The 23,052-nt window shown below is 51.6% G+C and overlaps 1 protein-coding gene across 4 annotated transcripts in view; it reads left to right on the top strand.

The window, feature by feature from the left end:
- OLFML2B (olfactomedin like 2B) overlaps window positions 1-22,624 on the top strand; it is a 35,263-nt gene extending 12,639 nt beyond the window's left edge. Inside the window, exons 4-8 of one of the 4 annotated variants that reach the window (XM_054693508.1) lie at window positions 6,448-6,624; window positions 12,154-12,385; window positions 13,710-14,216; window positions 20,914-21,090; window positions 21,603-22,624. In XM_054693508.1, the coding sequence (XP_054549483.1) occupies window positions 6,448-6,624; window positions 12,154-12,385; window positions 13,710-14,216; window positions 20,914-21,090; window positions 21,603-22,204 (1,695 nt within the window). In that variant the 3' untranslated portion in view covers window positions 22,205-22,624. Of the gene's footprint in view, window positions 1-6,447; window positions 6,625-12,153; window positions 12,386-13,706; window positions 14,217-20,913; window positions 21,091-21,602 lie in introns of all 4 variants that reach the window. The other 3 variants (XM_037506578.2, XM_037506579.2, XM_054693507.1) reach the window with 3 other exon arrangements.
- The last annotated feature ends 428 nt before the right edge of the window (window positions 22,625-23,052 follow it).

Here is a 23,052-nt window from a genome sequence, read left to right as displayed (position 1 = left end):
AAGTGGGTATTGGGAGCATGGATATATGTTGGAGGTAGAGGTCGGTGGACACAGAACAAAGGTCCCCCAAATGGAAAACCCTTAGCTTGCAAAGGCAAAGACAAACTCTCCATTGCACCTATATCTGCAGTGACTATTGCATCTGCTGCAATATTTGGTGGTGGCGCTAATTCAGTTACAAAGACTTTCACCCTGAATGCAGCCAGATACCCAAAGACATGTCTGCTACCCAGATCTGAAAAATGGATTCTGCAGGCAGTAGGACAAGAGGCCCGGGTAGAACCTAGTACCACATGCTGCTTCTGGGAGCAGATTTATTACCAACTGGAGAAAAAGACCAACAGAAGGCTAGATCATTAAAATAATCCTTTCTAGCATCAAGGCTTTAGTTGGATTAGGTCATTCCCATAAAAATTGCAAATCTTTGTGAAGATTTCCCCACCCCTGCTCTGCTGCCCGACACCTGTCAAGGTTTATAAGTCCTTAGACGTGTGGATGATGTGTACACGTATGCCTTTGCTGTGTGTGGGTGCATATCTCATGCTCTTAAAATAGAAGCATGGCCACAAAGCTTCCCAGACTGTGTGGGCTCCTGTGTCTCCTTGTGTGGGTGGCTCTTGTCTTTCTCTCCGACTACCTGCTAGAGTTTGCAAACCCCACCCACAAGCACACATGGACGCTGTGAAGCCTAGAGTGTCACCTAAAGCCTTTTCTCCTAATAATGTTAGTCCAAGAAAGATGTAATATCTATGATGGCTTTACCAGACCCAGAACTGGCCCGCTCCCCAAAACATGCTGGCCCAGGTGTTGCTGAGGCTGCTACCCCAAACCTAAGGGTTTGGTGACGTTGTGTTTCTGGTCTGGAAGGCAAGATCAAAGACACATTCTTGATCCTGGGGGATATAACTTTTCATCGACTTTAAGGAAAATGTAATTTTCATCTGCACAGGCCTTTCCACAAGTTAGGAGAGCTGTCTCTTTCCAAGCCTCCCCTCTTCTCCCTGCTCCACTCCCTTGATGATACCCTAAGTGCTCTTTCCTCTGATCAAATCAGAACAGAAGGGTTTGCTCTCGGTCATTTCACTGTTCTTCCTCAAGTGCAGTTTGGAGAGGAACGTCACCTACCAGGTCTGACCACAGCGTCCTCATCTGTGAAAAGGGAACAGGTGGAGATAATATTTCTCAGATGCATTTCAGTTCTAATGTTATTTAATTCGATTTACATCTTAATATGAATTCAAGTCAATATATTACCTCTCCTGGGGTTATATATACTTCAAATCTAATTTGTCGCTATGGCCAGAAAGGTTTCCTTCTTGGCTGAAGGGGTTTCAGGTATGAGAGCCGGCCCTCCATCTGTAGCCTAAGAACAGATTGAGCTGGCAGGATAAATTTAAGCGTGGGATCACCCCTACTATTAAAATTCGTCATCAGTGGTCTGAGACATTTTGCTCTTTGCTTGTTGAACTTTCTTTCTAGGCTCTGGACTTCTTGGGGGCTGCCTAGGTCTGAGTCATCTTAGCAGAGCACTTGTGTAGACTGGATGCTCGGCAGCTGGTGTGGTTGGGGGCTACTGAAGATGACAGCTGGCAAGTGCCAGCCTGCCTGTCCCAGTCAGCTGTGCTCAGGGATTGTGCCTGTCCCATCATCCGGGGTCCAGCTGTTTCTAGCTGCTCTCTCTCTTATCAGGGCCTGGAGACAGCTGTCGACTGGGGTGGCAACCCTAGGCCACCTGGTCCTAGTTGGACCTTGGGCTTAGAAGGGAGCAGGACCAGCTGACGAGTGGTCCACGTTCCCCCCCTACTAAGGCTCTAGTTACCCCCACATTTCACACCCACAGGGACACCTGTTCCCTCTGCCCCCAGGCTTCTGTGTGAATCTAGGCCCTATGCACATTCTGTCATTGGTGGGGGTCAAGCAGCCCCCTGGGTGTGGGCACATGCCTGACAATGAGTTGGGAGCTACAGTTTGGCCCAGCTGTCTTCTGGCCCAGTCTCCTCCAGAGATGTCTAGTGTCTCTGAACACTCCAGCCTATGTGTTCTCTTCCCCTGGGACCAGCTGCACAAACATTAGCTCCTTATCCTTTTCTGCCTCTATTCTAGCTGAGATCCCAGGGGCCACCTGCTCAGCTTTATCTATGGTGCCCAGCCCATTTGTACCTGACACCTTACTGTGGGCAGCCCCTCATCCATCCTACACACCAGTCCTGGGAGGTAGGAATGATTACTCCTTTTCCTAGCTGGGGCTGGGAGCTCTGTAGCTTAGCAGCTTCCAGTCAGGTCCCAATGCTTTGGACTTAAGTGGCTACATGGTCTCCCCTAGGGACAGTAGTCCCACAGCCAGACCAGGTTATGACACTTAGGTCCCCAGGGACCAGCATTTCCCCCCGCACCCATGCTCCATACCTGGTTGTTTCATCTCTCTATGCCCCTTAAAGTTGCACACTTACCACTGGGGCTGCCCAGTGCTGACTGTACCCCCACTTTACCCCATCCAGTTCCCCCTGGCCCGGGAGCCTGCCTAGATAACATGCTTCTTCCCCTGTGGTATCTGTGCACCTGGCTGCTGGCAGCAGAGGACAGCTGTGCCCACCCAGCAGTGTGGCCATGTCTCCCCAGACTCCTCCAATGCCCAGCTACATGCCCCTCTATCATGGGCATGTATTGTGTGAACATCTCTCAGTCCCTCAGTCCTGCCCATCTCCAGGACTCATGACCTAGTGCCCAGATCTTTAATTGCCATGGCTGTTATGTGCCAACCCTCTGGCTACTTCCTCTTCCTCCCTACTCCCTTCTCTCCTCCTCACAGTGCCAGGATCCTCAGCAGGGCCATGTGGTGCACCCACCGTGCCAGAGAGCGACCTTTCCCGCCTCCTCCATCAAGTTGCCAGCCCATGAGCCAAGTTGCATACGCCATAAATGTCATGACTGCAGCTGTCCCAGGGGAAGAGCTTGAGGCATGAGGTCATGGGTTTACCCTTTTGACAGGGCAGGGTTGGGGGTACTCTGTGTGGGCAGCATGCTCTTAAGTGCCCCACAAAAGTCCTTGGTGAGGAAAACAGAGCCCTATGGGGAGTGGAGAGCCCCAGTCAGCACCCCTGGGATGGAGGTGGCTGGTGGGGGAGGGGGCAGCTAAGGAGAGGCAGCTTCTGCTTGACTCTGGGAAGGGCAGCTGGCTCAGCCAGCAGGCAATGGGGTGATGCCACGCCAGCCCCATGTTTATTCAGGCGCTGGCGGGCTCTGCTATCCCAAGAGGGGAATAAATTCTATTGCCCCTGGGTTCTTGGGACCATGCTTCTTCAAGCCCTCCTCTGTGCAAACCCAGAAAAGTGAATTATTCTCATTAAAACCAGGAAAGGAATTGGAGATTTGGAAATCACTGAGAAGGGGTATCTTCCAGGGGTTTGGAAACCCCCAGACCTGGAGGGTGCTGAAGCTAAATCTAGAAGGCTCTTTGGCCTCCCTGCCAGGACACAGGCCAACACCCCCTAGCCAGGACTGGGGAGGGTGGTTGTTGTTTTAGCAGTGAGGCCACCAGGCCTGGCTGTAGGGTCCAGCAGAGTGGAGTGCTGGGGCCATTGGCTGAGCCTCACGTGGGTTGCTTCAGTCCTCACCCCTCAGGATCAGAGCCTGCATCCCTCACGTGACTTTTCACTGGTGGGTGCTTTCTTGTTTGTTTCTTGTTTGTTGCTGACTCCCCTATGGAGGGGGTCTTCATCAGAGCAGCATCCCTGTCTGTGTGAGTTACCCTTGACCCTCCATGTCCTGAGCAGAACACATTAATGCATTAATGAAGAAGGGCCAGTGAGCCCTCACTTCATTTCATCGGTAGGTTCCTGGAAACTTCGACTTTAAGGGCAAGAACACATAAGGAAAGAAGGTCCTTGGCTTACAAAATCAGCGATGTTGTTTCGGTCACCGCTGTTTATTCTCATCAACACTATACAAACGACTGTATTGGAGGACCTGCTGGCTTATGTGCCGCAGGATGTGGGATTCAGGGCATGCGCAGTGCCGTTCTTAGCAGGTTCTCATGAGTGTACAGAGGTGCTTGAATCCCACTAAGCACCAAGAACTGTTCTGTTGGCCCAAATGGGCTCTAGGAAAACAGCCTCCCTCATAGATCTCTGCCTCCTTTCCAGCAGCTAATGCCCAAGCTTCCTGCATTTAAGACAGCGCTTCTTAAATTTTAATGTACATGCCCATCACAAGGGGAAGTTGTTTAAAGCAGATTCCGGTTCCGTAGGCTTGGATAGAGCTGAGGCGCGTTTTCTAACAAGTGTAAGTGGCCCACGCTTTGAGCAGCGAGGACTGATGGGAGTCCAAATTTCCATATTTCCCCGCACTTGAGGTCCTCTCGTCTGTCCAGACTAAGCTGCTCGCTTGCATGGCCTCTTTGACATGACCGGGGAGCACAGAGCCCTTTCGCGTATTCTTAGTGACCCAGTGGGGGAACTGAAGACAGAGGGCTGGGAGGTACTGGCTTCAGTCTGCCTCCTTTTTGTAATTTTGGTCAAATCACATCTTTACTCTGAACCTCAGATTCCTCGTCTGTGACACAGAGGGTTAGGCTTGAGTTCTGGGGACCCTGCTGTCTGTGACGTTCTGTGAAAGGCAGCAGGCACTCACCTTGTGCTGCGCACTTCCACATATTTTAACTCATTTGCCCCTCACTCATTACAACTGAAGGAAAGTGTTGGCATTGCCTCAGCTACACGTGGGCACACTGAGTGCAGGTTGCTGGAGACGTCGGCCCGAGATCACAGCTGTAGCAGCAGCAGCGCTGAGATGCCAACCAGACAGCTCCTTCCAAATCCGTGTGCCCCAACCTTTGTTTGCACTCAACAGCCCCTGATAACACCTATCAGGAGCAGCCACACCAGCATCCCAGGTATTCTTGAAACAAGACCTCTTTCTCAAGGGTTTTCATTTCACAGTTAATCCTATGCAGTTCAGAGATGCTGGCTTGGCCTAAGCCCTCCGGAACATACCAAGTCTTTCCAGTGTTCAGAACCTGGCACACAATGAAATGCCTTGAGAGCTGCATGGTCATTGGTCCAGGAGCCTGGTTAGTTTTAACAAGCTCCTAGTTTTAACAAGCAAGGCTCTTCCAGGGGACCCTTGGGGTGGGGGGGGGCCATGGAGCCACAGTGTCTGCATGTCATCGTCTGCCTGGACCCTTACATCCCCCTGGCCCTGAGCCACCCTGGCTTCCCTCTTACCAGGCAGCAGGGCTCTGCCTGGCAGCATCTGAGCTCTTATACATCCATGTCTGTTAAAGGACAGAAAGCAGATGCATCCTCTGTTTTCATGCGCATTTCCTCTATCACCCTCCTCAACAGACCCCAAGGAAAATAGGCATTTAAGAGCTCAGCCCCACCCCAAGCCTCAGGTCCATGGAAACCACAGAGTGGGGGCTGCAGCCAGACAAGATGGCACCCATGTAGTGAGACTTCTCTAGAGATAACTCGAGGAGAAGGGCAATCCCAAGCTGGTTAACAGTTATCAGTGGCCCCAGTCCCATTTGGCTTCAGCTTCTGGGCACAGATCCTAACACCCCACCCCAGCCGACTGGACCAGTCAGAAAAGCTCAGCAGTGAATGATGAACACATGACTTTGGTCCTTTCTGACATGAGCTAGTTCTGAAGCACAGTGAATTTGCCCAGTGGGGATCATTTAGGGCAATAGCTTTTATTTATTTTTTTATTTTTTTTTTGTTAAACAATATTTGCTTCCCCCACCCCCTCAGATTGAGTCCCCATAGAATTTCCTTCCCCAAGGCACCCGTGCACCATCACCTCAGTCCCCTGTGCTCCTCCCTTCCTCCCTCTCATCCCTCTCCCTCCTCCTCCCCTGCAGCATGTCTTTGGTTTATAATTGTCTGTTTTTGCTTTGTTGTGTTTTGTACTGTTATTTTTTTTTTTACACTGATGTCTTTAGGGCAATAGTTTTTAATGGGTAAATTGGAAAGTTTGATTCCAGTTTGTCAGTTTTCTAGGTGAGTGATGCTTTTCAAGTGCGAGCTCGTTAGAAAACCTGGTGAAGTAGGTTCCTTTGGCCACCTCTTCTCAAATTGCTTCAAAAACCCTTCTGTCGTTGAGCTCCCAGTTCACCTTTATGGGATGCCATTTGTGGTTGTTTATAATGTTCCTCATCAGTGGACCATTGCTGTGTGTCCTGGTGATCAGGGGTGTGGCAGTGTCATTGCTAGGAATGCCGTGATGGCGGGGAATGTAGCCAGAATGGGACAGGCTGGGGTCCAGCTGCTCCGCGATGCTCACGGGTGCGGGTCCTCAGCACCTGCTGGGCACGCAGGGGCCCCATGGCTTCGGGCCCCTCCCTCAGCTTGTGTGTCTCATGAGCTATGCAGATGGTGGTGGCCGTCTGTTCTTGTTTGTCTTCAGAGACTTAAACAGATCCACTTTTCACTTTTTTCCTCTTCTCAGGAAGTTTCCAGAAACCTCACCAAGGAAAACGAACAGATCAAAGAGGACATGGCAGACATTCGCGCTGAGGTGAACAAGCGAGGCAAAGAGAACTGCTCCAAGAGTGTCCTGGACAGCGAGTCGGACATCCGCTCAGCCCTCCAGAGGGACGCAGCGGCGGCCTACGCACATCCAGAGGTACAGCCCAGCCACCAAGGGCCTCTGAAGGCAGCCTGGGAGTTGGGGTCCCCACAACCCACACATGGATAGAGCTTTTGGGTTCCCACCCTGGCATGGTCCATATCATCTGTGGCTCAACTCTGCGGGTTTGTCTGGGCAGGACAATGTCCTGAGTTCACACCAAGGCCCAGAGAGTGTCAGTGAGCAAGTGTGGAAGTCCAGACTAAAGTCTGTTCTCCTGAGTCCCAGCCCCTTCTTTGCATTGTACCCATGTGCCTTTGTGGGATCCCTTGACTTTCTAAGTAAGAAGGAGCATACATGTGCCTTTTCTGGGACCTTCCTGGTTCACTCCCAGTGGCCTGGCTTGATTAAGAATAGCAGCTGACTTTCCAAAATCTGGGTTTGGAAACAATTCTGGGTCCTCCCTGTTTATAGGGGACTTAGTAGTGCACGCCTTACTTGCGTCGCTGTGTTGTGTGGTCTGCACCACAGCTCTGGACACAGCCTCACCCTTCAGATGAGGAAATAGATCCAACATGTGCGTGGTCTCCCTCCCATGACCAGAGCCCTTGGGCTGAGGCTCACTGTGCCAACATGTCTCCAACACATCTCGGGCACGAAGTCTCCCCTACATGAAACAGAACACTGTCTCTTGTGACATGAGTGATACCAAAGACCGACTTGCTTAAAAATCAGTCCCCACTTAGTGCTGGTTTCTTTTGGCTCCAGTTACCAAGTGATGTTTATGTGTTATCATTTCATGGTGGGTTAGCTCCTAAGTTGATGCCCAAGAAATGGACTTTCATTTAGGGGGTAAACCAATACGGGAGAAGAAGAAACGGAAGTTTGGCAGTAGGACTGGAAGAATGTGGGAGGCTATGAGTGAGGCATGGCTGGATGATGTAGTCAGAGGGTCCTGGCAACCTAGGGGGAGCAGTGGTTAAGCAAGACCCTGCTGACATTAACTGATTGCCAAGGGTTGGCGGTGGATAACAGAACGTGGATTCCAGGTGTACTGTTGAAGTTGACCCTCAGCCTCGGGCAGCTGGGTAGGGTGTGGGTGGAGCAGGATCCAAGACAGCCAGAGCCCCTGAGCCGAGGCTCACTGTGCCAGCACATGCAGGCTGGTTAGGAAGCTTTGCTACTTTGGACACCTTGCCTGAATTGGGGTAAGAGAGGAAGTAGGACTGGGTATGTAGACTTGGCACTCGGGCAGAGAAGCCCATCCCAGTGATGCCAAGCTGGCAGCAACTGTGGGTTTGGGGAATCTCTGGCACATGTTATCTGAAAACAGGAGAGCAGACAGATTAGAACTTTGGGGCCATAGCCCTAAAGACAATATTTTGTCTGCACCCTGCCCAATATATGACTCAAAATATAAACAATCTCAAACCATAAAATAAATATCAGGCAGCCAATTGTATTCTGGCTTTGCCCATGATGACTATTTTGATGCTTTTTGGAAATAGCATATTCTTTTAAAAATTATTTGGGGGGTCCCGGCATGCCAGCTATGGAGCACATGTTGGAATCTGCTTGGTGGGTCATCCCCGAGCAGATCTGAGCTTGTAAATCCAAGCGCCAAGGGACTAGGACTGGGAGGAAACCCGGAGGTGCCGCTCACCGGCCCCAGGCCCGGAGGCTCCTGGCACAGCTGGGCTGACATCCTCAGCTGCTCGGCGCAGCCTCTTGGCTTCCAGTCTCCCAGTCGGCTGAGCTGGAGAATTTCTCTGTTGTCTTGATGACACATTATGTGGTATGTTCAGGAACCCAGCTCAGATTTCCTGAGGGCAAACAGCAAACCAAATCAAACACATCAAACTCTTTTTCTCCTTGCTCAGCAGAATCCTTTTCCCTCCTGAAACCCCCATTCATCACACTGCTGAAGTTAGCACAATCCACCCAACCCAGGGTGAAGGGGGTACAGCCGGGAGAGTGAGTGCATGCCTGGGGTGAGGGGAAAGGGAGGTGGAGCAGGAGGCCCAAGGGTCACACCCCTCTCTGCCCTTTTACTCTTCTGTCTCTTTAGCGAGCCCCCTGCTGAAAGGGGCCACGGAGTGCCTGGGTTTGGCTGTTTAGGCTGTTGTAGATGATGGTAGGGCTTCTCGGAATTGTGAATGACAATTTGCTGGTGGCCTCTCTCCAGAACGGGCCTTTCTGGGAGAGTCAAAGGGATTTAGGGGCAAAGGGGGAGTGGGGACATCGGGATACCAGAGTTGAAGTCATACAGCAGACTCTCGGATTAGCAGAGAAAGAAAATCAAAGCATGCAGCATGTCGCCTGTGGATCCAAGGAAATTATATGTTCTCTGGCAAAGGCTGGCCATGGTCTTGCTCCATCTCCTTGGCTGAGAGAGAGAAGTGCCGTTCCTGCCCAGCCCTGAGAGACTGGAATTAAACACAGTTCCTGGGGTTTGCCACGAAGAAATGACAGCCTGCGTTTGCTATGCAGAGGGAAACCAGGGTCCCGCAATCAGACAACCCGCGGCGTGTGAGTCAAGGGCTGGGCCTCTCTTTGGCCTCCCAGGCAGCTCTTTCCAGTGGGAAATGAGGGATCCCCACGTCTGCTGGGCAGTAGCCAGGCCATGGCCCTGGGACTTGGGTATTAGAGTTAGTTCTGTGGTCAGGACTTCGGGCCCTGTGGCTTCATGTGAGAAAAGCACAAGTTCCAGAGGCAGCCTGGGCCTACTTGGTAGTCTGGGACTTAGTGCCCCTGTTGGCCACCTCATTGATTGACCCCTGACCAAATTGCTGCATGATTTCAAGCCCCTTTTCCCTCACTTGTAAAATGTAGACAATCCTGTTTCCCTTGCTCTGTTGCTGTAGAGCAAAACCTAATCTAAAGGGACATGTTTGGCCACAGTAAGTGATGACTAAAATGTCCTCACCACAAGCCAACATCTCCTGCCCCTAACCAGCAAGAAACGGGACTTACGGATTAGACAAGTATGGGGGTTTTCCCATCAGCCACCTCTACCTGTGTCTTCTGGGGACTCTCTCGGGGGATTCTGGCAAAAAGGAACCCCCTGTCTTCCAGAACCTGGTCCACACCATGTGCTGGGAGCAGGGATGCTCATGTTGGTGCTGCCATATCTGTTGTGCCATCTGGACAAAGTCTTATTGTGGGAAGCCAGTACAGACGGGACGGGGGGCAGGACAGGGGGTATTGGGATGAGGACAGCAGGTTTTCTCCAGGTCAGATTTTAAAACAAGAGCCTGATTTTCTTCCTCCTGGGCAAAGTGTGAAAACTGGCCATCATCTCCAGGTCCCTGCCAGCTAATATTCAGTGACCTAAATATACTGCTCTGCCTTTTAGGGGCATCTGGGGACAGAGATTTTGTTTCAGAGTAGGCTCTGCTCTCTGGGTCTGGATTTACAGGATTTAAGGGAGCTCATCTACCTCCGCCTGGTGAGAATTGGGGTTCATGGCTTGTGTAACTCTAGGAAGCTGCCTCCTCATTATTGGCCATTGTGGTCCTCATGACTGGAGCAGGCCATGTGCCCCTGGGGTCCCTGCAGTTCCCTGATGGACCTTCTGCCCCATAGGAGCAGGACCCACAGGTGGGGTGGCCTGACTGAACACAGACCCTCACTGGCCCCGTGTCCAATGTCCTTTACTACCAAAGTGGGCGATTGTGATTCTGAGTGGGGAGCATGGCTCGCTGGACCAAGGCAGGACCCAGAGCCCTTGCCACACTGTGGTCACAAAGGTTAGTCCTTGGGCAGCAGCTCTGACCAGTGGGGTTCTCACGGTGCCATCAGAATGCCCAGGTCATGGGCCACCTGGTTTAAAGCATCATTTGATTTGACAAAATCCTGTGATGGTCACAAATATAGAAAGTTCCTTGGGATTTGTTATGATTCAAAAATTCAGTTTAACAAAAATTAAGGTACATCCACCCTAGGGGACCAAAGATGAACAAGAAGTGGTCTCGCCTTTCCAGTTTCTCAGTCTACAGATATAGTATCATTAATAATGCCTGTGAGAGGCAGGGTGGGAGAGGCACTACAAGAGTACAGATTTGTATTCATTAGGTGTTGTGTTCAGTTTTGAATGAGAGACCCTTAAACAATAGAGCGTTTTGTTGTTCTATGTAGAACTCTGAAAGCAGGTGGTCCAGGACTGGTGTGCTTAGCTGCATGACATCATTAGCAATGTTTGTCTTTCAAATCCCCCTGCCCCTTTGTTACAAGATCAGCTCCAGCCATCCTGTCCACATTTCAGGCCAGAGAAATGAAGAGTATGCAAAAGATGCCTCCCACTGAGTCTGCACCCCTTACCCCTTTATTTATTTATTTAAGATTTATTTATTTATGTATTTATACAAGCACTGGGTACAGTCAGAAGCGCGGGAGGGTGAGAGAATTCACCAGAGCCAGAACGGGAGCAGAGCAGGCAGAAGGATTGAAGTACACTGCTGAGGGGAGCAGCGGGCGGCAGGGGAGGTCTGCGCGCCATGCAGGACCCTCCTCTGGTGGCCAGGGAGCGGGACCCTCCTCCGGTGGCTGGGGAGCAGCCGGGGATCGAACTGGCGCCTCAGAGGCTGAGGGCAGCTTCGCAACCCAGCGCTCAACCGCTGCGCCACCGTGGAGGCCCCCCTTACCTCTTTAAAGAGCTTCTCCTAAAGCTCTTCCCACCAACTTCTTATATTCATTGACAAGAACATAATCCAATGAGCACTACCGCAAAACCAGCTTCCCATTAGTAAGGAACAAGGACACAGGATCCTGGAAGTCAATTTGAAGTCCTGGCCACAAAGCAAAAAGTGAGCATTGGGATGGAAATAGAAATTCTGAGTGAAGTCTGCACATGTTTCCTAGGGGACCTAAGATTTTAGCCAGAGAAAAGTCTGAGCAAAAACAGCAGCTCAGGAGAACCAAGAGGTTCAGGAGACAGCCAGTGCCCAGGGTTCTAAGAATGTAGGAGCAGTGGGAAAAGCAAGGAAAATGAATCCTGAGAACATTCAAGGTCAGTTTTTAAGAGAGTTCTATATGCCAGGGCAAGGACTTTGGACTTGATTCCCATGCAGTAGGAAGGGTTTGGAGCAGTCTGTTATGACAGCAGAGGTAGGAGCAATCATGTATCCTCCTGAGGTGTGCATGTGTTTCTCAGACCCATGGCCACCTCCAGCACCCTTGCCTACAAGGATGTTGCTGGAAAGAACAGATCCCAGAGCTAAGTCACCCAACATCTCTAGGCCAGAGCTGAGAAGAGAACTGTGTCCCCTGGGAAGCATAGTGTGGAGTGTGGAGACACATCCTAGAGCCAGACTGCCTGGACTCAAATCCTTTCTCTGCCATTTACCAGCTGTGGGATCCTGGGTGATTGTATAACCTCTCTGTGCCTCAGTCGCCTAATCTGTCAATGGGAATGATGAGAATAGTTCCTGGCTCGTAGGGCTGATGGAAGAAAAATGAAATAACATATGTAAGACCCAAAGAACAGCACTCAGTTCTTGGGAAGCACTTTTGGGATTAGCAGCTGATCTGAGCATGCCCTGGGCTCCAGCACTGATGAGACCTGCCCTGCCCTGTGTTTCCTCTGAGGAGCAGTATGAGGAGCAGTTTCTGCAAGAGGAAACCGTGTCCCAGCAGATCAACTCCATCGAGCTCCTGCGGACTCGGCCTCTGGTTCCACCCACAGTGGTGAAGCCCCAGCGGCCCCTGCACAGGCAGGTCCAGCTGAGGGGCCGGCCAGCCTCCAAGCCCACCGTCATTCGAGGTATCACCTACTACAAAGCCAAGGACCCCGAGGAGGAGAATGACATTGAAGAGCAGCGTGAGTTGGGGTCAACAGGGCTGCCCTGGGGGCAGGGCAGGGAGGGGGCGGCACTACACTGAGACCATACCCCTCCTGCAGTCTGATGGCTGCCTTGGCCCTGCAGACCCAGCTGGGTCACCTGGGCATCCCTGTGGTTGCAGAGTATCCAGAGTTCTTGCTGCCAGTCCTCCCAGCTTGCTGAACAGCCTTGGGCAAATCACTTGACTTCTCTGGGCTTGCAGAACACCACATGGCTGAGTCACAAGGGACTTCGGCGCCCTTAGTCTGTTATCCCTATTTGCAATGGAGACATTGGAGGCTTGGAGGGGAATGACTCCCTCGGAGCCACACAGTGGGCTTCTCTGGCCTGCTCCCCACTCCAGGAGCCTCAGGGCTCCTGCCTGAGACTCCAGCCCATCTTCCACCTCACACCCTTACACCCCTGTTTTTCTCATCCCTTCTTACTTTCCGTAATACTTTCTCCTGCTTTTCTTCCTCCTTGCCACCTGCCCTTCCTCCTTACCATTGTCTTTCTCCCCTCTATCCTGGGGGTGGGGGTTCCCACTCTCCTCTGCCAAGCAGTGGCCCCCTCCTGTCTCTGGGCTCACACTATCGCTGGCATCTTCCTTTTACCCATCTCTAACTGCTTATTTTCTTTTTTTCTTATGGGTCTGTGGAGGTCTTATACGTACTCTGGGTACCAATCCATTGTCAGCCATATGGATCACAGTAGGTTCGCCCTGCCTGTGGTATGTGTTTTCAGCTGCTTAATGGTGTTTTTGATGAGCTGATAAAATCCAATTTAGCAATTATTTCCTCTGTGGTCAGACTTCCGTGTCCTTGCTGGAAAGCTTTGCCTCCCCCTGCTCAAACCTGCAACCTCCCCACCTCACTCAGCATAGACACTGAAGTCGGCACACCGTGCCCCAGATGCACGGGAATGGCCCCATGCTCTCTGACCTCCCCTCTGGCCACCCTCCCAGCTCACTCCTGCTCAGTGTCCTATGCGGGTTCTGGCCTCAGGGCCTCTGTGCTGCTGCTGTTTCTCTTGGAGTAGTCTTCCCTCCGAGAGCTGCTTGGCCTACTTCCTTACTCCTTTAAGCCTCTGCTCATCTCTCCATCCCTCTGAGCCTCACCCTGGACACCTGTCCATGGCTGGGGATTTCCCTCCCCTCCCAGTTCTCTGGACCCTCTTCACTCCATTCAATCTTTGTCCATAGCACCTTCAAGCACACTTGAAAGGAAATCCTCTTATTAGTCTGCCAGATGCCACCTGTTCTTGGTCATCGAAAGGTGTCCCTCTCCAGAGCCACAGATGACCCTTGTGTTTGTTTCCCAGAAGACGAGTCTTTCAGTGGTGACAACGGAGTGGATTTGCTGATTGAAGATCAGCTTTTGAGACACAACGACCTGCTGACGAGTGTCACCACGGGACCAGTCACCACCCTTCAAGGCTCTGCTGTGACAAGCGATGCAGGCATTCAGCCCACAGCTCTGTCCTCAGCTCCCCCTGTCCCTGACCCCACTCTCTCAGCCTCAGCTGGGCAGTTCTCAGCATCACCCCAAACAACTTCAGTGCTGCCAGACCCTGAAGGGGAAGCAATCCTCAAACCTACTCAGGGGTCAGTGACCACCGTGGCCAGCACCGCCACCCAGCCACCCACTGCTGCAGCTTCTCCATCAGTGGCTCCTGGGGATGCATTTCTGGAGGCCACGTATACGGTCCCAGTGCCTCCTACCATGGTTGGGACAGACTCGCTGGGAAGAGATGCCACAGCTGGACAGGGCACAGACCCCGCCAGCCCCACACTGAGCCCCGAAGAGGAAGATGACATCCGGAATGTCATAGGTGAGTTTGTTCCCCCAGGTGAAAGAATGAACCTGGAAATGGTTTGGAAGCAGGGAGGAGGCCAATGGTTAGACTCTTCATGAAGAAAGGCAAGAGGAGGTACACCTTTGGTCAATGATCAGGTAAACCTCTAGGGCTCAGGAATTCAAAATGTGTCAATGACAAGAGTGGAACCTTACTAAAAATTATAGAAATGAGGGCCTCCCCGATGGCGCAGCGGTTGAGCGCTGGGTTTTGAAGGGTGAATAGGAGTTTTCTAAAGAGAAGGGGAGCTTTCTGACTATTAGGTCTGAGGGAACAAAGTATGTTTTAGAAGCAGAGAAAATGCAGCTCCGTTCTGCCTCCGCGGTCACAGTGACTTGTGAGAGTCGGGGAAAGACAGCTGGAAAAGGAAAATGGGAGCTAGCTACAAATGTTTTCTTCAAAAAATCCCTACTTATAGTGACTGAAAAATAACACTATTTAGTAATTTTATCAAAATATTTGTTGAAAAATAGACTTGATTGGACAGATCATATAGTTTGCCTATACCTAGCTTTCCCTTCTTCACATTTCTGCTCCCTTGGCATCCTCTCAGAATAAATGCCAGCTACTGCCAGAGACAAGGCAATGGAAGGAGGGCCTGCCAGGAGCCAAGCCCCTAGGTTGCAGCCTGGTCTCTGCAAGGTGATGGCTGGGTGACCTCAGCTAATCCCTGCCCTTCTACGCAGCTCATTTGAAATTAGAAACTTGTTGAAGACTCTTTCCTCCATTATATTCTATGTCTCCTTCATTATATTCTGTGACTTTCTGAAGTGAGTTTATTAGGGCATGATATAGCAAAGAATTCTTATTGGGTGAAAATTCCAGAATAATGGCAGAGTGGAACAGAGAGATAGCCAGTAAAAATGGACCCCAGGACACAGCCTCTTGAACTTTGGCCTGGAGGAAGCTAAGCAGGAAGGTAGTTTTGGGGTGGCAGGAGCAGAGCTTGGGTGGGAAAAGGAGCTAATTGTTTCTTTTCCCTCTATGATGGGAGCAAGCTGTGACATAGATGGGATCAGTTCTTCACTGGGTGGGTAACTAACTACAGAACTGCAGGTCTGGTTCATTCCTGCACAATGCCAGAGTCTGAGCAGAGGTTTTCATTTCCACATGGGCCATGGGAGGCCTTGGCCCTGCTCATGCCACAGGCCCATCTCCCTGCTGCCAAGGGCATGAGCTCCCCAGGAACCCGTTACTTCACCGCTTCACCTTTGGGTAAGGAGGATGGTTCCTCCAGGAACTCAGAAACCTTCCCCCCCTCTGCTGGCAGGTCACCAGCTTGAGTGCTAATAAGGAAGACAGGCTATAGGCCGGCCACATACCTCATGTGTCCTCAGCGACAGTGTCTGCCAGCCTGGGTGGCTCTTTTCTCCATGACTTCCTAGCAGGGCTGGAGTTTTCTGCTCTCTCTCCTCGCCCCTTCCAGCCTGGGGCCCAGCACCCAGACTCTCTCTGCCTGCCTCCCCTGGGGTTTTCTAGTGTAACACCCCACATGCACCTTTCTGGGGTTCTTAGCACTATGGCCCCCTTCCATTAGCCTGACTGATACGCTGATTCTCAGACATGAGAAACGCTGGGTCCTGACCATTGTCACCTGCTGGCTTTCCTCTTGTGGTTCAATACTCAGGTAGCTGTAAGGTCCTGCTGAAGGACTGGCCTTCAGGTTTCTTCAGACAAACTGGGGCTTTTGCCTTTTGCATCTACTGCAGGAAAGACACAGGAACATGGACATAGATATGGTGTTTCTTCAAATACCAAGGGTTGAGGAGAGAGGGGTGAGAAGAGTGGGTACAGACAGAAGGAAGGGGTGGCCATCCAGGTAACTCAGAATCTTGGCAAATTAGCTTATGGAAATCATTCCGAATTGTCCATTTATCACTGTCAGGTGACTCACTCAGGCCTCTGCTATTAATGTAAATGGGATTTCCTTTCTGGAACCCTCTCTGGAGGAGTGAGACCATGATGTACTTCATGTCCTAGACATCAGTTAAATAAAAATCATTTGGCTGAAACCAACACACGCCATTGATTCACTGCCGGTGAAAGGTTGGCAGTTTGGATTTCCAGCTTTTTTTTTTTTTTTAAGATTTTTTTATTTATTTATACAAGCACCAGGTAAGGTACAGTCAGAAGCACAGGAGGGTGAGAGAATTCACAAGACAGAGCGGGGAACAGAACAGGCAGACTAACGAAATTGACTGCTGTGGGGAGTAGCGGGCGCGGCAGGAGAGGTCTGTCGCGCCATGTGGGACCCTCGCCGGTGGCCGGGGATTGAACCGGCGCTGCAGAGGCTGCGGGCAGCTTTGCAGCCCAGTGCTCAACCGCTGCACCACCAGGGGAGGCCCTGGATTTCGAGCTATTTGAGATGTGATCTGACGTGCTTTGAAAAGGAAACTCCTATCCCAGGGTTTCCAACCTGACTTTGTGATGTCCTAAAATGTCTACCATTATCCACAGGGGAATTGTAAAACTCCCAGGAACATTCCCAAAACAAGTAAATTAGAATTAACTTTTGGCCAAAGTGTAGCTCTGGGACAGGCTGTTGGCAGAGGAGCCCCACTCCTGAAGGGAAGGGCTCAGGAGGTCTGGTTGGCCACGGTAGAGGGTGGACACCATGCCACATGGCCCAGTCTCTCAGCCTTCCATGACTATAGCTCTGCCTACTGTTCTAGAAAGCGCTGGTTTCGGGAGCCTGGGTCGCAAACAAAGGACACTTGGGAGCACAATACCAGAGAGACCCTATCTCGGGTTTCTATCTAGGAAACCTCATGATCATGAAGAATGTCACCCCACAAAGCTCCAGGTGCTGACGTGGTCACGGGCAGTGCTGGCTTCTACAGGGATGTATCCCCACCAGTCACCCTAAGTCACTTGATGGGCAGCTCCCTGCCCCCAGCTCCACAGGCACAGTCTACCTCAGTGGCCTTGCTGGCGCACCCATGTAGCCGCTCAGACGACTGCAGACTTCATCATAGTGTAACTCGTGGGGCTTTGGGTAGGAATGCAAGGGGGAGACAGTCCTTGTAAATGGTGAGGAATACAGTGGACACCTCTTTCCAGGGTGAAGAGCCCACTCCGATTCATTAAGCACTATGCCATGCCGATGGGGCACCAGTGGGGTTAGGTCATTTGCACAGGAGGCCCAGCACTTGAGTACCCTGTCCAGTGGACACCATGATCACCCCCCGGGAGTGGCCCCCAGCTCACTGGCCCCCAGAGAAGAGGGCACCCTCCAGGCAGAATGACAGTATGAGCCAGGCGGGCAGAGAAAACCCATATGGAGATAAAGGGAAAGGGTGGAATTCTGAGATGGGGAGCCAGGGTGCTGGTGCCCAGAGGGAAACATCAGAATGGCCCCAAATTCTCAGACTGAGGTGATGGGTCTGAGTTATGATATTCTTGAGCCTGTCTTCAAATGTTCTTAAAAAAACCATAGGTCTGTCTCTCAGACTTGCCTGTGTCTATCCTCTCTGCATGCTCTCCTAGGGCCCTGGGTTTCCAGGTTTCCAGCCTGCAAGCAAGGCTCCCCACTTCCTGTGGAAAGGGGTGCCTTACTCCAAAAACGAACTCCATCTACTCATCCTGTAACACGTAACCACACATGTTGTGCCTTAAACAACACAAACGTCTTCTCTATCAGTTCTGGAGGCCAGCGTCCAAAGGAGTCTAACCAAATGAGTTTAACCCTTTAAGTCTCCAAGGGAGAATCCACTTCTTGACTTTTCAGGCTTCAGGCACTGCCAACATTCCTTGGCTCATGACTGCATCTCCCTTATCTTTGCTTCCATCATCACATAGCCTCTTTGGCAGTCAGTTCCCTCTCCCCATTTCGAGGATACTTTGATTGCATTTAAAATTTACTTGAATAATCCAGGATATTCCCCCAGTCCATTTCAAGATCCTTGCCTTAATCACATCTGCAAAGTTCCTTTCACCATATAAGGTCATAGGTTCTAGCAATTAGGATTTGAGTATCTTGGGGGTCGGCATTACTCTGCCTGCTTGCACCATCATCAAGCACATTTGTGAAGTAGACCACACGCATATATATATATATATATATATATATATATTTACTTATGCATACAAGAGCTGGGGTACAGGCCTGCAGGCAGTGAGAGGATTCACCAGAGACAGAGTGGGGAACAGAACAGGCAGATTGACCGAAGTACACTGCTGAGGGGAGCAGCAGGCGAGTCAGGAGAGGTCTGCTGAGCCATGTGGTTTGCTCCCTGGCCGGCTGGGGATCGAACTTGGTGCTGCAGAGGCTCAGAATTGCTTCATAGTGTGGTGCTTAACCCCTTGTGCCACCAGGGAGGCCCAGTAGTCCAGGCATATATTTGTTATACTACAGAAGAAAGTAAAACTCTGTGACATTTTGGAGGCAACATAGACTTTGAAGACAGAGACAAGACCAAGACCTAGGTTGGGTCTCTGGCTGCACTCAAGGCACATTCTACAGCCATAGCAGAGCTATGGTGCTGAGCCTGGATCTAATAGGGATTTGGGGGTTGCCTGGGGCAACCTGGCACACCAAAACTCAGATGAGTCCTGCTTCCAAGAGCTCGCTGACCGTTTGCAGGTGGCATATAGCCATGGTGACCAGCTAATAGAAATCCTGTCTCCCGCTGGCATTTGTGAGGTTCTGGGACCTGGGCCAGGGTGCTTCTGCAATGGGGAGTCAGTGACCTGGCTGGGCTTTGCCAGGGACAGGGGGCACATAAAAACACCCCTCTCTGGGGTTCACCTCAGTCCGAGGGAGCATAGTGTCTCCATTGGTAGCCAAGCTCCACTTAGTGCCAGGAAATGAGATATTTTCCATCAGCCCTCTGTTGCCCGACTCAGCCAGAACCTTCTAGTTTATTGTCTTGAACAGATGAGTTCAATTGTAGGGGGAGGAGGCCTTGGCTGGTAGGTTCTCTTGTTTGTCTTACAGAGACTGAATCCCTCCTAGCTCTGTCAGAACAGGACCCAATAAACCCCACACAGTGCTGCCTGTGCCCTGCCAACCGCACCCAGCTACGGGGCCTTCCTGGGAACAGTGTCCATCCCATTTCCAACTCCCAGGCTGCCTCGGGCGTGGGGCCAGGGGCATGGTGCCGCCATGTCCTGCCAGCTCCACTCCTTCCTCAGACCACTAATGGGGGGGAACAGAACAGATGGAACTGATTGGAATAATTTGAAAATGGGGGTGGCCTGGAATTTAGTGAACTCCAAAACCCTTGGTTCTTTTGTCATAGGTGAATGTCAGGGGCCCATTGTTCTCATCACTGTTGCCCACCTGGTGGCCCCTCTTAATGGCAGGTTTTACTGGTCCCAGCTGCCAGGAGTGGGGCATTTGTGAGGGCTAGATTCTTCTGCTTCTTCCACTTCTCCCCCTACAGCCCACCAGTGCAGGACAGAGGAGCACACACATGCCTCAGTAGTCACGCGTGACTTCAGCATTCTTCACGGCTGTGTTTAATAATGATATTGAAACAGGGATGAGCTCGACATTTCCCCTGTTTGTAAATAGACCCTATCATTGTTGTTCCTGGAGTCTAAGGTCTCTTGCAATTGTGCGTGTGGGTGGGAACCCACAGACAGTGACCTGTGCTCTTATCGGGCACTGACCTCTTAGTCTATAGCTCTTGGTTTTGGTTTTTGGCCTTTTGGGGCTTTTTGATGGCCCTCTGGTCTCAGAGACCCTGTGGCCTCTTTTGTGGCCTCTCCGCCCCTGTTTCAATATTACATAATAAGCATTGCATGGTTTTGACTTGGTCAGAGCCCCACATGGTTCTAGTGGTCTAGGGTCTCTCCTGGGCACCGGGTCACTCCATGCAGAAGGATATTGCTGAGCTCCTGTCCCATCAAAGCAGACTTCACCTTTGAAGGAGGATCCTTATATAAGAACTTGGTCCCCTGTCCCTTCAGTTCCCTAAGGGAGACCCGGGCATCCTGCCCACAGTGGTGACAGGGATCCAGGCTTAAGGGCAGCTCTCTTGGACCCACAAGTGGGCCTCAGGGGATGCACAGTCACTGCTCAGTCAGGGCTGCTCTCTGCTGGCGACCCACCCCCAAACTGCCTGGCCAGGCCTCTGGGGGCAGCTGAGAAGCTGGTGGAGCTCCGTGTCCTGGCTGTCTGTTCATCCAAGAATCAGAACTTCTTTGCCTACAGCATGCTAGATACTCTGTACCCCAAGGATATGGGAGGAGAACCGCAGCTGCCTCTCTCTTGGGCCGATGATGTGGGCGGAGGTGGGCATGGAGGGAGGAGAGGTGCGCAGGCTTTGCTGAGCTGGCAGTTGACACCTCAGAGGTCCATTCATGGCTCTATGAGAATAGCACAGAATCCAGGAGGAGGAGAAGCTGACTTTTCACAGGGGGCTGTGGGGTCAGGAAAAGACAATGGTACTTAGAGCCCTGAAGGAGGAATTTGTACGCTTGAGGAGTCAGAGGACAACAGGAGCAAAATATGATGACAGGAAGGTGGCCCAGGAAGGCTTTGCAGAGTAGAGTACAGGATGGATGAGCGAGACACAGGAGCTGATGTGCAGAAATCACCTGGGTCAGGTTAGACTGGGCTGCTGAAGCCTGCCCAGGACTGAGAGTCCCAGGTGGGGAGCCTGAAAAAGCCTGGGAGGTGGGCATTCTTCCATCATCCCAACCCCTCCACCCACCTCCTCTCCATCAGGAAGATGCAAGGACACCCTCTCCACCATCACGGGGCCGACCACCCAGAATACGTACGGGCGGAACGAGGGGGCCTGGATGAAGGACCCGCTGGCCAAGGATGAGCGGATTTACGTCACCAATTATTACTACGGCAACACCCTGGTAGAGTTCCGGAACCTGGAGAACTTCAAACAAGGTATGCGCTGTGGGCCCGCTCGGGAGGCTTCTTTCTGTCTACTCTCCTCAGATCTAATGGTGGCCAGATCTCTCTCGGTGGCCGCAAAGGACGAGAGGGGCAGCAGCAACTTCTGACGGTGAAAGGACCATCCCTGCAGAGAATGCCTGTTCCCACACTCCCTTTCCTTCTCTGCTCTCTCAGCTCTCGGGCTGCCCTCGTTCCGGCCCCGGGACCTGGGAGGACCTGGAGTGCTGTGCAGAAGATAGAAGGGAACCGAGCTCTCGTTGCCATGGCCCTTGACCTTTAAAGCCATGCTCATGTATGTTAGCGCCCTGAATCCTTGGAGCAGCTCCACTGGGAAGTGTGATTTCTGTGCAACAGATGAGGGTGCTGAGGCTCAGACAGGGTAATGGAGACACAGACTCAGGGCTCCAGAGCCCCTGCTCTGGCTTGTCCTCCCATCACATCAGGCTGCCCCGCCCTGGCTGGCATTGCCCGTTACCCTGAGCCACTTCCTTCTCCCGGTGCAGGTCGCTGGAGCAATTCCTACAAGCTGCCCTACAGCTGGATCGGTACAGGCCATGTGGTGTACAATGGTGCCTTCTACTACAACCGGGCCTTCACCCGCAACATCATCAAGTACGACCTAAAGCAGCGCTACGTGGCCGCCTGGGCCATGCTGCATGACGTGGCCTACGAAGAGGCCACACCCTGGCGGTGGCAGGGCTACTCAGACGTGGACTTTGCTGTGGATGAGAACGGCCTGTGGCTCATCTACCCCGCCCTGGACGATGAGGGCTTCAGCCAGGAGGTGATCGTCTTGAGCAAGCTCAACGCTGTGGACCTGAGCACGCAGAAGGAGACCACGTGGCGCACGGGGCTGCGGCGCCACCTCTTCGGGAACTGCTTCGTCATCTGCGGGGTGCTGTACGCAGTGGACAGCTCCAACCAGCGCAATGCCAACATCTCCTATGCCTTCGACACCCACACCAACACACAGATCGTCCCCAGGCTGCTGTTTGAAAATGAGTACTCCTATACCACCCAGGTGGACTACAACCCCAAGGACCGCCTGCTGTATGCTTGGGACAACGGCCATCAGGTCACCTACCATGTCATCTTTGCCTACTGATCCCTGTCCCTGGGAGCAGAGGTGCAGGGGGTTGCTGGCACTGTGTGTGTGTGCGTGCGTGCGTGCGTGTGGGTGTGCAGATGGGCATGTGATGTTTAAAAATATATATATTATTTTGTATAATATTGCAAATGCAAAATGACGGTTTGGGTCTATTTTTTTTTTTTTAAAGTGGATCGTAGATCGATCCATACGTGTATGTGCTGGTCTCATCCTCCACAGTTTATATTTTTTGTGCAAATGAACTTCTCCTTTTGACCAAGAACCACCTTCCTTCCTACCTTCCACCACTCCAGCTTCCCAGCACCAGGAGCCAGGAATGGAGTCAAGAAAGACGTGCTCAGGGGTGGGGGAAAGATGTTATGTATTGGAGAAGTTTTAAAAATCCAGAAAAAAATTTTAAATAAAGAAGAAATTTAAATTCACCCTCAGGTGCATTTTTGATATGTTTGGCAGGGTTGGCTCCTTCCCTGGAAGGAGACGGGTGTTTCCATAGAAACATCTGGTGCTGAGTTGCTCCCAAGGAGCCCTGATCCCCTAGAGATGAAGGGGCTTCCTTGGTGGGGATTTCGAAGGAGCCAGCCTATCCTATGTTTGAGTTTTAATTTTGTGGCATTGATCCCTTCCTTTCTCTTCCCTGTCACACAAGCCTCCTTGCTCTGTTTTACTTTTCTTTGGTCATTTTACCCAAGATGAGGGCATCTATTCATTCCTTGGTGTCCACCTGTATGTGGCCTAGTGGTGGGCACTGAAAATAGCAGGCTGAGTGTGACCTTGTCCCTGCCCTTCTTAAGTCACCTACCATCAATCAATCAACCTCTCTTCCCTGACCCCTCTTTCCCTTTCTC

The sequence above is a fragment of the Talpa occidentalis genome, unplaced genomic scaffold (assembly GCF_014898055.3).
Source record: "Talpa occidentalis isolate TD23 unplaced genomic scaffold, MPIMG_talOcc4v2.1 talOcc4.12, whole genome shotgun sequence".
NCBI classification, from domain to species: Eukaryota; Metazoa; Chordata; class Mammalia; order Eulipotyphla; family Talpidae; genus Talpa; species Talpa occidentalis.
Note: the sequence above shows the minus strand (reverse complement) of the source record. Positions and strands in the feature narration are given on the sequence as shown.